The 15089-nt window shown below is 43.3% G+C and overlaps 1 protein-coding gene and 1 long non-coding RNA gene across 2 annotated transcripts in view; one reads left to right on the top strand and one right to left on the bottom strand.

Moving 5' to 3' along the window:
- The window catches only part of LOC129816686 (heparan-sulfate 6-O-sulfotransferase 3-B-like), a 141978-nt gene extending 129968 nt beyond the window's left edge, over positions 1 to 12010 (bottom strand). The window contains exon 1 of the mRNA XM_055871456.1: positions 10914 to 12010. Coding sequence (XP_055727431.1) covers positions 10914 to 11452 — 539 coding nt within the window. The 5' untranslated portion in view covers positions 11453 to 12010. The remainder of the gene's footprint in view (positions 1 to 10913) is intronic.
- Positions 12011 to 12273: 263 nt separating this feature from the next.
- Positions 12274 to 14881, top strand: LOC129816687 (uncharacterized). The gene is made up of 3 exons (XR_008753589.1): positions 12274 to 13551; positions 13929 to 13989; positions 14074 to 14881. It is a non-coding gene; the product is annotated as an uncharacterized LOC129816687 (long non-coding RNA).
- Positions 14882 to 15089: the final 208 nt, after the last annotated feature.

Here is a 15089-nt window from a genome sequence, read left to right as displayed (position 1 = left end):
GGCTCAGGCGGCGCTGGGGAGACGGATGGCTCAGACGGCGCTGGGGAGACGGATGGCTCAGACGGCGCTGGGGAGACGGATGGCTCAGATGGCGCTGCGGAGACTTAGACTGATCCTGTCTAGTGGAAGGCTTTGGCTGTTCCTGTCTGGTGGAAGGCTCTAGCGGCTCCTGTCTGACGGAAGGCTCTAGCGGCTCCAGTCTGGCGGAAGGCTCTGTAGGCTCATGGCAGACGGGCGGCTTTGCAGGCTCAATACAGACGAGCAGTTCATGCGGCGCTTGGCAGACGGACAGTTCAGGCGCCGTTGGGCAGACGGCAGACTCATGCCGGCTGAGACGCACTGTAGGCCTGGTGCGTGGTGCCGGAACTGGAGGCACCGGACTGGAGACACGCACTTCAAGCCTAGTGCGGGGAGCAGGGACAGGGCACACTGGACTCTCAAAGCGTACTATTTGTCTGGTGCGTGGTACCGGCACTGGTGGCACCGGGCTGAGTGCACGCACATCAGGACGAGTACGGGGAGAAGGAACAGTGTGTACAGGGCTCTGGAGACGCACAGGTGGCTCAGTGCGTGGTGCCGGAACTGGAGGCACTGGGCTGGAGACACGCACCACAGAGAGAGTGCGTGGAGGAGGCACTGGTGGTCCTGGGCTGGGGCGGGGAGGTAGTGCCGGAAATACCGGACCGTGCAAGCGTACTGGCTCCCTTGAGCACCGAGCCTGCCCAACCTTACCTGGTTGAATGCTCCCCGTCGCCCGACCAGTGCGGGGAGGTGGAATAACCCGCACCGGGCTATGTAGGCGAACCGGGGACACCATGCGTAAGGCTGGTGCCATGTAAGCCGGCCCAAGGAGACGTACTGGTGGCCAGATATGTAGGGCCGGCTTCATGACATTTGGCTCAATGCCCAATCTAGCCCTACCAGTGCGGGGAGGTGGAATAACCCGCACTAGGCTATGCACACGTACAGGAGACACCGTGCGCTCTACTGCGTAACACGGTGTCTGCACGTACTCCCGCTCTCCACGGTTAGCCTGGGAAGTGGGCGCAGGTCTCCTACCTGCCCTTGGCCCACTACCTCTTAGCCCCCCCCCAAGAAATTTTTGGGTAGTACTCACGGGCTTTTCGGGCTTCCGTGCTAGAAGCGTCCCCTCATAAAGCCGGTTCCCTTCTCCGGTTTCCTCTGCTCTCCTCAGTGCCTCCAGCTGTTCCCATGGGAGGCGATCCCTTCCAGCCAGGATCTCCTCCCATGTGTAGCAACCTTTACCGTCTAAAACATCCTCCCAAGTCCATTCCTCCTTCTTGCGCTGTCCCTTCCTCCCTTTACACCGCTGCTTGGTTCTGGTTATTTGGTGGGTGGTTCTGTTACGGCGTTCCTCCTCCTTTTCCACCGAAAAGGAGGAATAGTGATTGAACCGGGTTGTGATGACATAATTTAATCAAGAAACGACAAAAACAACGAAGACAGAAAACGAACTATACTTGAATTAACTAACAAAATAACAAAACGATGAAGACTGACCTGAACCATACGAACTTACATAAAACACGAAGAACGCACGAACAGGGAAAAATAGAATACACAAAAAGAACGTACAAAACAACCGAACAGTCCCGTATGGTGCGACAAACACTGACACAGGAGACAACCACCCACCACGAACACTGTGAAACAACCTACCTAAATATGACTCTCAATTAGAGGAACGCCAAACACCTGCCTCTAATTGAGAGCCATACCAGGCAACCCTTAAACCAACATAGAAACAGACAACATAGAATGCCCACCCAAACTCACGTCCTGACCAACTAACACATACAACAAACTAACAGAAATAGGTCAGGAACGTGACAGAGAGCTAGCTTCTCTGTTCTTTTCACCAGACTTCTTCCAACAGTCACGGACCAACGTGCGAAGAAGAGAGGCATGCGCCTGCGGCAGTAACACTCCGAATGCCTCCGCCTAGTGGTAGTGTTAAGTACACATGTGTATCAATGCAACACCATGGATGATGACAGTAATAGTGGAGTGGATGGCACAGAAATAAGACATTTTTAACAAACTTGAATTATTATACTCAGGTAGGCTAAGTAACCTTTTAATTGTACAGAATGGCATTACAGCCATTGCAATTCCACATGTGGAAACATTGCTACAGCAATATATTGAAACCACCTTTTCATGTGAGGAGAATAACACTATTTTAACCCCTCATGTGAACTTGCAATTCCACATGTGAAAGTGAGATTTACAAGTGGAGTTTTTTTCAGATGTGAAACTGCAAAAATGATTTTCACATGTTAATGTGTTTCAAATGTGAACTTGAAATTCCACATGAGGTGAAAAGATTCTATATATGAGGTGAAAATGTGAACTCTACATTTTATACATGTGAAATTTAAGCTCAATCACGTGAAAACTTTGAAAAGAGAACAAATGAAAAGAAGCACTGTAGCTAATATCAAATATACAAATACTTTAATAATTGAATCTTAAGCAGATTTAAGATGGGGATATAGAACGTCAATCTACTTATTTTCCCACAGCTATGCCAGTGATTTGTTAAATGTCAAGACGACTGCTAAACAGAGTTTTTCATTTTAAAATGAATGGTTCTTGCTGACATTTATAGTTGTGTGTAACAACTGCAGGCTGCAACAAGCCAATGAAGATGCTGACAAAGTCAAACATTGAATGTCATTCCATCAAATGAGATGAAAACAATCATTAAAGACCATAATTAACTTTGTATTAATTTGGTAAATCAATGAGACAGCATGAACCTTGTTACTTTGCATGACAAAGTCATCTGGCAGAGTGGGGCTTTGATTTGCCATTTCGCCAAAGTTTGCAGCAATGTTGTCAATAATTTAAGCAAAGACAGAGAGACTGCTGGATAATCAGTAGCAGTGGCAGAAACAACAGTCACCCCTTTGTTTCTCTCTCTCTGTTTTTCAATCTCTCTTTCTCTGTTTCTCGCTTTCTCTCTCTGTTTCTCTCTCTCTCTCTTTCACTCTCACTCACTCTCTTTCTCTCTCTATCTGTCTCTCTCACTCTCTTTTTCTCTCTCACACTCTGTTTCTCTCTCTCTCTCACTCTTTCTCTCTCACTCTCTGTTTCTCTCTCTCTCTCACTCTGTTTCTCTCTCTCACTCTGTTTCTCTCTCTCACTCTGTTTCTCTCTCTCACCCTGTTTCTCTCTCTCTCACTCTCGCTTTTTCTCTCACTCTCTCTCTCTTTCGCTCTCACTCTCCCACTCTCTGGTTAGTAACTAAGGTGACTTGAGCACCTTGCGCTCACACACTCTCAGCTTTCAGGGGTGGTGTGTGGAAATCACACCATGCTCCATTCCAGCTGAATAGAACACCATCTGACACTGTTCTGAGAGCGATAATATAATGATGTGGGGTCTCTTCAAGTTCCTTGAAAAATATGATTCTGAGTAGGGTTGCACATTTTGGGGAATATTCAGAGGTGGAAACTTTCTGTGGGAATTAAAGGGAATATATGGGAATTAACGGAAATATATGCAAATGAATATTAATACCATTTAAATGGAGATGTTTTTTGCATTGGATATATTTACCAAATCATATTGGAGACAGAAACATAAACATGACCTTATCATAATTGCAAATTATTAAAACCTTCCAATAGAAATGTTAAAAAACTATTTAGTTACAAATTGAACTTTAATTAAATGAGTTGACTCTTCACATGGGACGATTTCACGGAACAACAAAAGAAAGGGAAGATTGAATGATCCCCAATGATCCATCGCATCTCCCAAAAACATTTTCAACATACATCTATAAAATGATAGTCTAGAAACAAAAGCTTTGGTTGTCTTCCTCTCAGGCTTCCATGTCTTCTCCCTGGTCCTCCTCAATGTCCACCTCTTGAACATCAGACTGAGGCCTCATCTTCACTGTCATTTTCCAACATTGTTGAGGATGGCTCGTTGTCAGGCTCAAAAAGCCTCAAATTTTCCCGGATAGCCACCCGTTTTTCAACCCTTGTATTCGTCAGCCTGTTGCGTGCTTTGGTGTGTGTGTTCCCAAACAAGGACCAGTTGCACTCTGAGGCGGCTGATGTTGGTGGGATTTGGAGGATGACGGAGGCAACAGGGGAAAGAGCCTCAGATCCACAAAGTCCCTTCTATCAGGTGGCACGACTGCCATATTGCATCTCCATCCAAAAGCCCTTGCTTGGAAGTGTACTTCGCCAGACTGCCAAGAACCTTGCCCTCATCCAGGCCGAGGTGGCGAGACACGGTATTGATGACACCATAGGCCTTGTTGATCTCTGCACCAGACAGGATGCTCTTGCCAGCATACTTGGGGTCCAACATGTACACTGCGGCGTGTATGGGCTTCAGGCAGAAGTCTTCACGCTTTTTGATGTATTTCAGAACTGCAGTTTCCTCTGCTTGGAGCAACAGTGAAGTGGGCAGGGCAGTACGGATGTTTTCTCTGACATCTGCAAGCAGAGTCTGAACATCAGACAAGATGGCATTGTCTCCCTCAATCCGTGCAATGGCTATTGCTTAAGGTTTCAGGAGTTTCAGACTGCTTACCACTCTCTCCCAAAATACATCATCAAGGAGGATCCTCTTGATGGGGCTGTACATATCGTCAGACTGTGATATGGCCATTTCTTGGAGTGACTCCTTCCCCTCAAGAGACTGTATGATGACAACACTGCTGTTGCTGGGAAGCTTCAATGTGGTGATCTTATTCTTCTCAAAAGTAGCCACCTTTGGCCTTGATGACAGCTTTGCACACGCTTGGCATTCTCTCAACCAGGTTCATGAGGTAGTCACCTGGAATGCATTTCAATTGACAGGTGTGCCTTGTTAAAAGTACATTTTTGGAATTTCTTTGCTTCTTAATGCGTTTGAGATAATCAGTTGTGATGTGACAAGGTAGAGGTGGAATACAGAATACAGCTATTTTGTAAAAGACCAAGTCCATATTGTGGCAAAAACAGCTCAAAAAGAGAGAAACAACAGTCATCATTACATTAAGACATGAAGGTCAGTCAATACGGAAAATGTCAAGAACTTTTAAACTTTCTTCAAGTCCAGTCGCAAAAACCATTAAGCGTCATGATGCAACTGGCTTTCATGAGGACCGCCACAGGAAAGGAAGACCCAGAGTTACCTCTGCTGCAGAGAATAAGTTCATTCAAGTTACCAGCCTCAGAAATTGCAGCCCAAATAAATGCTTCACAGAGTTCAAGTAATAGACACATCTTAACATCAACTAGTAGTAGGTGAATGCATTTGCATCTCTGCATGTGTGGTTCCCACCGTGAAGCATGGAGGAGGAGGTGTGATGGTGTGGGGGTGCTTTACTGGTGACATTTTCTAGGAATTATTTAGAATTCAAGGCACACTTCACCAGCATGGCTACCACAGCATTCTACAGCGATACGCCATCCCATCTGGTTTGGGCTTAGTGGGCCTATCAATTGTTTTTAACAGGACAATGACAAAAACACCTCCAAGTTGTGTAAGGGCTATTTAACCAAGGAGAGTGATGGAGTGCTGCATCAGATGACCTGGCCTCCACAATCACACAACCTCAACCCATTTGAGATGGCTTGGGATGAGTTGGACCGCAAAGTGAAGGAAAAGCAGCCAACAAGTGCCCAGCATATGTGGGAACTCCTTCAAGACTGTTGGAAAAGCATTCCTCATGAAGCTGGTTAGGAGAATGCCAAACGTGTGCAAACCTGTCATCAAGGCAAAGGGTGGCTACTTTGAAGAATCTCAAATATAAAATATATTTCGATTTGTTAAACACTTTTTTGGTTACTACATGATTCCATATGTGTTATTTCATAGTCTTAATATCTTCACTATTATTCTACAATCGAGAAAATATTAAAAATAAAGAAAAACCCTTGAATGAGTAGGTGTTCTAAAAATTTTGACTGGTAATGTATGAGGAAATAGCAAGAATTTTTAAAACGGTCTGTTCGAGATACACGTTTTTGAGGTAGGGTTTTTTATGTGTTTTTTCTCCAATTTATGCTTAGGCCACAAAAACGAGTTTAGGATTAGTCAACAACATTATTTGGGTATGAGTTAAAATAATATGAACTTATAAAGTGAGATTTTCACTGAACTGTTTAAGAAAATGAACATCATGTCTGGAGGACACATTACAATTCATGCCACAGACAGTGAGGAGTGGAGATACAATTCTTAAAAGGAAGCTATAATGGATTAGATTAGAGATTACATGGTTGACTTGAAGATTATAGAGAGCGTTTGAACAGAAACAGATACCAGACAAAAGAGTAAAACTCACACAACCCACACTATGAACTGGCATGCCTTTCAGATAGTCCTCTTGAATAGCCCTCCTGTAATCCACCCCCCGAAAAAAAAATGTTTTATTTAAAATCGAAGAGTTTCTCAATGGTGTATACACTGACCACATCATGTTTGAACACGAATAGCAAAATTAATAGGCTACACTGAAGATGTCGACTTGAAAGGCTTGGCTGTAGACAAGCCAGAAGTGTAAATGGCAGTTTGTGTGTGTTCACTACCGCTCAAGAGGTCGATAGTGGTGGAAATGTTTCTGAGGAAACAGAGCTGCGTTCAGAATCCTCCAGGGAAGCTCTGAACCTTGTGACTGGCCAACATCCCTTATGTTCTACATCACTTTCCATGCTATCGGACGAGGAGGAAGAGTAAGGGTCAGACCAAAATGCAGAGTTGGTTGAATTCATGATGATTTATTTAAAGACGAAGACGAACACAAAACAACAAAACGACGTAGACAGACCTGAACATGTGAACTTACATAATAACACAAAGAACGCACGAACAGGAACAGACTACATACACCAACGAAAACGAAACAGTCCCGTGTGGTGCGACATACACAGACACGGAAGACAATCACCCACAAACAAACAGTGAGAACAGCCTACCTTAATATGGTTCTCAATCAGAGGAAACGTCAAACACCTGCATCTAATTGAGAACCATATCAGGCAACACATTTAACCAAAAATAGAAACACATAACATAGAATGCCCACCCCAACTCACGCCCTGACCAACTAAACACATACAAAAACAATGGAAAACAGGTCAGGAACGTGACAGATATTTCCGGTTTCTATCACATCCATCCACTGTCTTCTCCAGCACTATCTCTCTGTGCAGAGATTGATTGATTGCCACCAGCTGCATTTAAAATCTCCGGGTTAACTGGTCCACCATCACTGTCACATTGCACACTGCCCTATCCCATCTGGATAAGAGGAATCAAATCAAATCAAATGGTATTGGTCAAATACACATGGGGGGGGGGGGGGGGCAGAGTCCTTGTTAGCGGGCTGCGAAGGTGGCACTGTATTATCCTCAAAGCGGGCAAGGAAGGTGTTTAGTTTGTCTAGAAGCGTGACGTAGGTGTCCATGAACGGCCTGGTTTTCTTTTTATAGTCTGTGATTTTCTGTAGACCCTGCCAAATGCGTCTCGTGTCTGAGCTGTTGAATTGCGACTCTTTGTCCCTGTACTGGCATTTCGCTTGTTTGATTGCCTTGCGGAGGGAATAACTACACTGTTTATATTCAGCCATATTCCCAGTCCTCTTTCAATGGTTAAAAGCGATGGTTCGTGCTTTCAGTTTTGAGTGAATGCCGCCATCCATCCACAGTTTCTGGTTGGGTAGGTTTTAATAGTCACAGTGGGTACGACATCTCCAATGCACTTATTTATAAACTCACTCACCGAGTCAGCGTATAGATCGATGTGGTTCTCTGAGGCTAACCGGAACATATCCCAGTACGCATGATAGAAAAAATCTTGAAGCGTGGATTCTGATTGGTCAGACCAGTGTTAAATGGTTCTTGTCATTGGTACACCCTGTTTGAGTTTCTGCCTTTAAGATGGTAGGAGCAAGATAGCATTGTGGTCGGATTTGCCCAAGGGAGGGTGGGGGAGGGCCTTGTATGCATTGCGGAAGTTAGAGTAGCAGTGATCGTGTGTATTACCCCCGCACGTCGTGCAATCAATATTCTGATAGAATTTAGGTAGCCTTGTTCTCAAATTTGCTTTGTTAAAATTCCCAGCTACAATAAATGTAGCCTCAGGATATATGGTTTCCAGTTTACATAGAGTCCAGCGAAGTTCCTTGAGGGCCATCTTGGTGTCTGCTTCGGGGGAATGTACAAAGCTGTGACGATAACTGACGAGAATTCTCTTGGGAGGTAATATGGCCGGCATTTGATTGTAAGGAATTCTAGGTCGGGTGAGCGGAAGGACTTGAGTTCCTGTATGTTGTTATGATTACACCACGAGTCATTAATCATGAAGCATACACCCCTCCCTTCCTCTTCCCAGAGAGGTGTTTATCTCTGTCGTCACGATGCATGGAGAAGCCCGTTGGCTGAACCGATTCCGACAACATATCCCGAGAGAGCCATGTTTCCATGAAACAGAGAATGTTTCCATCTCTGATGTCTCTCTGGAAAGCAACCCTTGCTAAAATTTAATCTACCTTGTTGTCAAGAGACTGGACATTGGCAAGTAGTATACTCGGGAGCGGTGGGCAATGTGCATGTCTACGGAGCCTGACCAGGAGGCCGCTCCGTCTGCCCTTTCTGCGGCTCCGTTGTTTTGGGTCGGCTTCTGGGATTAGATTCATTGTCCTGGGTGGTGGTCCAAACAGAGGATCCGCTTCGGGAAAGTCGTATTCCTGGTCGTAATGTTGGCAAGTTGAAGTCGCTCTTATATCCAATAGTTCTTCCCGGCTGAATGTAATAAGACTTAAGATTTCCTGGGGTAACAATGTAAGCAATAATACATGAAAAACCAAATACTGCATAGTTTCCAAAGGACTTGAAGTGAGGCGACGATCTCTGTCTGTGTCATCTAGAATACCTATGTAAGAGTGCTGTTAATTGACTACAGCTCAGCATTCAACACCATAGTACACTCCAAGCTCATCATTAAGCTTAGGGCCCTGGGTCTCAACCCCGCCCTATGCAATTGGGTTCTAGACTTTCTGACCGGCCGCTCCCAGGTGGTGAAGGTAGGAAACAACATCTCCACCCCGCTGATCCTCAACACTGGGGCACCACAAGGGTGCGTTATCAGCCCACTCCTGTACTCCCTGTTCACCCATGACTGCATGGCCATGCATGCCTCCAACTCAATCATCAAGTTCGCAGACAACACAATAGTAGTGGACTTGATTCCCAAACAACGACAAGACAGCCAACAGGGAGGAGGTGAGGACACTCAGAGTGTGGTGTCAGGAAAACAACCTCTCACTCAACGTTAACAAAACAAAGGACATGATGGTGAACTTTAGGAAACAACAGAGCAGCCCCTATCCACATCGACGGGACATAGTGGAGAAGGTGGAACAATGGAACTTCCTCGGCGCACAGACAGTGTGGTGAAGAAGGCGCGACAGCGCCTCTTCAACCTCAGGAGGCTGAAGAAATGTGGCTTGTCACCTACGACGATCTCTGTCTGTGCAATCTGAAAACTTTTACAGATGCACAATTGAGAGCATCTTGTCGGGCTGTATCACCGCCAGGTACGGCAACTGCACCACCCTCAACTGCAAGGCTCTCCAGAGGGTGGTGCGGTCTGCACAATGCATCACCGGGGACAAACTACCTACCCTCCAGGAAACCTAAAGCACCCGATGTCACAGGAAGGCCAAAAAGATCATCAAGGACAACAACCTCCCGAGCCACTGCCTGTTCAACCCACTACTATCCAGAAGGCGAGGTCAGTACAGGTGCATTAAAGCTGGGACCGAGAGACTGAAAAACAGCTTCTATCTCAATGCCATCAGACTGTTAAACAGCAATCACTAACTCAGAGGCTGCTGCCTACATACAGACTCACATCATTGGCCACTTTAATAAATGGATCACTAGTCACTTTAAATAATGCCACTTGAATCATGTTTACATATCTAACATTACTCATCTCATATGTATACACTGTATCTTATACCATCTATTGCAGTGGTCGCACCGACTTTTCGACCTGAAGATCACTGACATCATGATTTGACCTCGTTGACCATCAGATGCAGGTACCATCAGTCCAGTAAAATAAAAAAGCGAATGATTTAAATTCATGCCCCACAGTGCCTCACAAGTGCTAAAACAACTGATCTATTTTGTTATCAAATCTCGAGTTTTGAAATATAATATGGTCTGATTAACAGTATTGGCAGGCCAATCATATAGCCAATATGCTGTGATAATGTATTAGGCCTTACTGCCCAAACCGTATTATTCCTACAAAACTGTTTGTGTGAGGTTAATGTAAAGAAATACAAATCTGAGTAGTAGATCTCAGCTTGCTTTTCGACTGCAAAAGTGATCTTGACACAGAAAAGGTTGGTGACCACTGATCTACTGCACCTTGCCTATGCCGCTCGGCCATCGCTCATCCATATATTTATATGTACATATTCTCATTCACCCCTTTTAGATTTGTGTGTATTAGGTAGTTGTTATGGAATTGTTAGATTACTTGTTAGATATTACTGCCACTGTCGGGAACTATAAGCACAAACATTTCGCTACACTCGCATTAACATCTGCTAACCATGTGTATGTGACCAATAAAATATGATTTGGATTTGATTTGGATGTCTCTAACCCTGAGACCTGTAAAGCATCACCGACAACTCAGTGTTGTTTCAGGTAACTTAAAATATCTGTTTTGCATTACAGTTCATAGTCTCGAAGTTCAACGTTTAACTATAAGTAGCTATGAAGCAATTTCAGAAGTTGAAGCACTTTTTCTTGAAGGCAATGCTACTGAAAGTGTGATTGTCAATGTAAAGGTATTTCTCGAGTATAGTCAAATGTGTATACACACACACACACACATAGATCACATAGAATGTTATACAGTACCTTCTGTTCTTTTGAGCTTTCTTCTTGTCCATGATGACAGGTACACAGTTGGTGAGCTCTGTCCAGTCGGCATGCAAACCACAGCTCCAGCCCGTAGAGAACCGAGAGAACAGCCAGGACTCGTCTTTGCCTGGTCGGTGGCAAGTACATTTCTTCTGCCCTGATTTACAGTCGCATGGTTGCTCCAAACGAATATTCCTAACTAAGTGCCTTCCAAACGTGGTTCCACCAGTCTTTTGAATGTGTAAAAACACTATCACATCGTCTCCTTTGATGTTGAAATCCACGTGCCGCTGAAGGTCTCGTTCAGTAAAGTTGAATTTTGACAGCAATTTCGGTGGGCTGTCATCCTCCAGTTCTGTGTAAAAGTCTTCGGTTGCCCGATATTGAGTAGAAAGTATACTGGCCCCTCTCAATTTTTCCCCACTATTGAAGTGGCAAGAGTTGCTGCCAGCTGGACAGATATATTGATAGCCTATCATTACAAAAAGAACAGCTAAAATAGGAACTAAAATCAGCTTATTGGATTTCTCATCCATTATAACAATAAGGTGTTTTCATATTAGTGTGAATTATTACACATGATCCTTTCATTAGTTTCTTCTTGATTCATCATAATAATGTCTACGGACCTTCAAAGTGCCACATGTTGATGGACAAGACTTAGTATATATTTAGGCTATCAAAAACGGTATTCTGGTCTAAACACGTAGCCTACCTTTATGTTTTAATGATACGGCATTCATATTCCTCAACGCAGATCATTTAAAACAAGGCAGGTTTGCAAAAAATAAACGTCATATTTCGGTTACATATCCCTGTTGGTTGTCCGAACTTCACAGACGGCGCTGCATACTAACGTCCCTCGTACTTGAATTTCAAGTGGAAACGAGCCATTCAAAATGTTTCATTTTGATCCCACAAAATGACAATTTACGTCTCGTGAAACAGTCCCGTCTGTTTAAATTCAGCACCACAAACATGCATGTAGGCTGTAGGTTACTGGAGAAACGTCAGACGTTTTCCTTATCTCCAAGGCGTGCGCAAAAGGAGGCAAGTGACTGCAGCTCCGACTACAGTGGGATGGGTCCTGAAGCTTCCTCATACATCGCGCGGTTTAGTTTGTTTCAAATATTGTAGGCTACTACTTGAATATTCTGTATCCAAGACTCGGTGATCATGTTATGCACTTTTCGTTGTCATATCCTATCTATCGATTTATGTGGACACATATTGTAGGCTACCTTGGCTATAGGCTAGCATAGGAGAAAGGGCTCATAATCTTATCAGATAGCCTGCATTCAGCTCTTGCGGATCAATCAGCTCTTGCGGATCAATCAGCACACACAAGTGACTGGACAACCGAAAGTCGATGTTCGTAAAATAATCTATGGGCAATTGAGAACGGAATGTGAGTTTAATGCTGGGCAATTAGCAAATAGTAGATTTTTTACCAACAAAATTTAACCAAAAGCACGTTGAAAATTTTCTTCGAAAGTCAGTGGTTAGAATAATAAAATAAAAAACGACGGCCAATCGTACCCAGTCCAATCCAAATACTGTAGGCTACTAACTTCATGCAGCATGATTCATGCAGTGATATATGGTCTCATGAGAGCCAAAAGCAATTGAAACACAGTTTGCACGATATTAATACATTAATGAAAAAATAAATATAGACGTGAAAAAAATATTTTTTGAAGTATCAACCATTCGTGGGAATGAACCATCATCATTTTCGACTTCAGGCACCATGGACAGATCCCAGGTATCGCGTAACAATACATTAGGCTTTTCTAAATTGTTGACGCAAGCAATCTACTGCAAATTGTTGACGCATGGAGTCTACTATAAATTGTTGACTCATGGTTCTGACAGTAGTAGTGAGGATGATTGATTCCCACGATGAACACTTTGTGGGAAAATAGCCTATAGCCTACAAGACATTGTTAGTGAATCCGGTTATATGCTGTGTTATAGCCTATGTTTTAGAATCCCTCTAAAAGAGACATCAGAGATCCAAATAGACTATATGTATATTGCAGTCTACTTATTTTGTTTCAGGAATCACATTATGTGGGCTAACTATAGGAGACATTACATTAACCAAATTCAGCCTAGTTCCAAGTCAAAATTAGTTTTAAATAGGCCTACTTCACACACAGCAACTGCTACACCTCATAATGGTTGGCTGTGCTGTTGTACATGTGAAAATCTGATTGGGATTTCAAACCAATATTAGACGGATGTTGTTGGTATTAAGGCTTAGAAGTGACAATGGACAGCAAGCTCGTGCTTTACGGTACGCGGTCACTGGTCCCAACCTTGAGCTCCTGTGGGAAGATGGAATGGGAGGGGTGGCCTGAAGGCTGGCTTTAAGAACAACACCCACAAAAGGACAAAGTCATCAGGACTGTACTACACATGGATTGCATTAGCTGCCAGTGTTCAGCAGAAGAACACGGAAAAAGCAGAGGAAGTTAGCTGAGGCCTGACTAACGGATGGTCTGACACTGTGAGGATCACCACTAATGTGTTCTTTTCAGAGATGTACCACAGAGTTCACCGAGCCACATTCAGAGAGTCTCTGAGATGTGGAGAAAATGTTAAGAATCAAAGGGTCACGGAAATGAAAAGGGTCAGTCCACTCACAAAGAAAAAATATGATTTCCTATAGGCCTTGAAGTCCTAGAAGTAAATGTTTTTCTTCCCACGTATTCAGTGTCGGTATTCCAGACACATCAGGATCATTGGTTCTTATTTTTGGATTAAAACAAATGTTTTTTATGGTTAAGATTATTTTTCCGTTGTTTATTTCCACTACAGGAGCCAAAGTCTCAAAATATGCTTTTGTCTGGATATGGTGTTGAACAGGCCATAAAAAGCACTGAATACAAAGCTGTGAATGACACACAAGTAAACAGTGTGTTTGTGCATGTCTATTCTGTATTAAAATATATTCAACAGATGCTAATTGAAGAACGTTAATGGCAACTCTATTACTTGTCTATACAGAAAGGAACAGTGAACAGGATGACATTGATGAAGTCCAGGGCTTTCTCGTCGGGAAATTGACGTAAGTCAATGTATATGTAAGTGAATGTATTTGTATAATGAGGATCGGAACAATATAATCACCTTCTCCCTTCTTCCATCCCAGAAAATCACACCCAGATTTGGAGGAGCAGCTAGGGGCTCTCCGCAAGCACCAACGACATGGCCCTTCTCAAAGTGCGGGACCTTCAAAGTACTGGAACAACCATTATTTATGCTGCAAGTTTTTCCTGACCACATGACCTGACTAGGAAAAACTCAGGGCCCTAGTTAAAACTAGACAGTAAAACCCATGGCCCTACCCATTAGCAAAGGGCTACCCACTGAATCCGTGACTGTAAGGATCGCTGTGGTAACAGTTTGATTAATGGGAATGAAATGGAAATCATAGCACTATACTTACTATAGAGTTTACTAAAGCAATCAATCATGTTATTATGGACAATATTATTCTGTACAATAGAGAGATTGCCAAGCACACGATAAATGGACAGGGCTTGGCCACATGTTGCTCCAACCACCCCATGTGTTATGGCTTTGATTGTATAAATGGAAAGGAAAAGGGAGCTCTCAATAAACCTTAATCCCAATCAGTTCAACACAGCATGGTATGATTCTATTTGAACATTTTTGACATTGAGCCAATGATATATGTACAGACTTTGCAGGACACAGAGTTGCACAGAGTACTTCTGAATAAAACAAATAATATATGATTTATTGTATATAATTATATTATATAATATTTTATTAAATCTGTACGATTATTTGTGTTTATGCATGTAACATTTTCAACAAGCACTATAGGCATGCCAAGGTGATGTACATTCCCAAGAAAAATAATCAACTGGCTCAATTTAAAATAATTTTTACTTTTGATGAAAATGCTAAATGTTTCATTCTGTAGATCTAAGCTTCCAGGCAGCTGCTTCCACCATTGTCTGTACCAAAGATTGATTCTCTGTAGCATACCTAAGTCAGAATTTCTCCAGCAGAGCCAAGGTAAACCTTGACACCGCCACACACTCTTTCTATTTCAAACCCCTCGCACATTCAACAGGAATAAATATTCCTGTTGAAATGAATTAAGAAGTACTGCCAGTTTGTAGACTTGAATCCAAT

This window comes from Salvelinus fontinalis, chromosome 19 (assembly GCF_029448725.1).
Source record: "Salvelinus fontinalis isolate EN_2023a chromosome 19, ASM2944872v1, whole genome shotgun sequence".
Lineage (NCBI taxonomy): Eukaryota > Metazoa > Chordata > Actinopteri > Salmoniformes > Salmonidae > Salvelinus > Salvelinus fontinalis.
The sequence above is the reverse complement of the archived record's forward strand: the minus strand, read 5'-3'. Positions and strand labels throughout refer to the sequence as shown.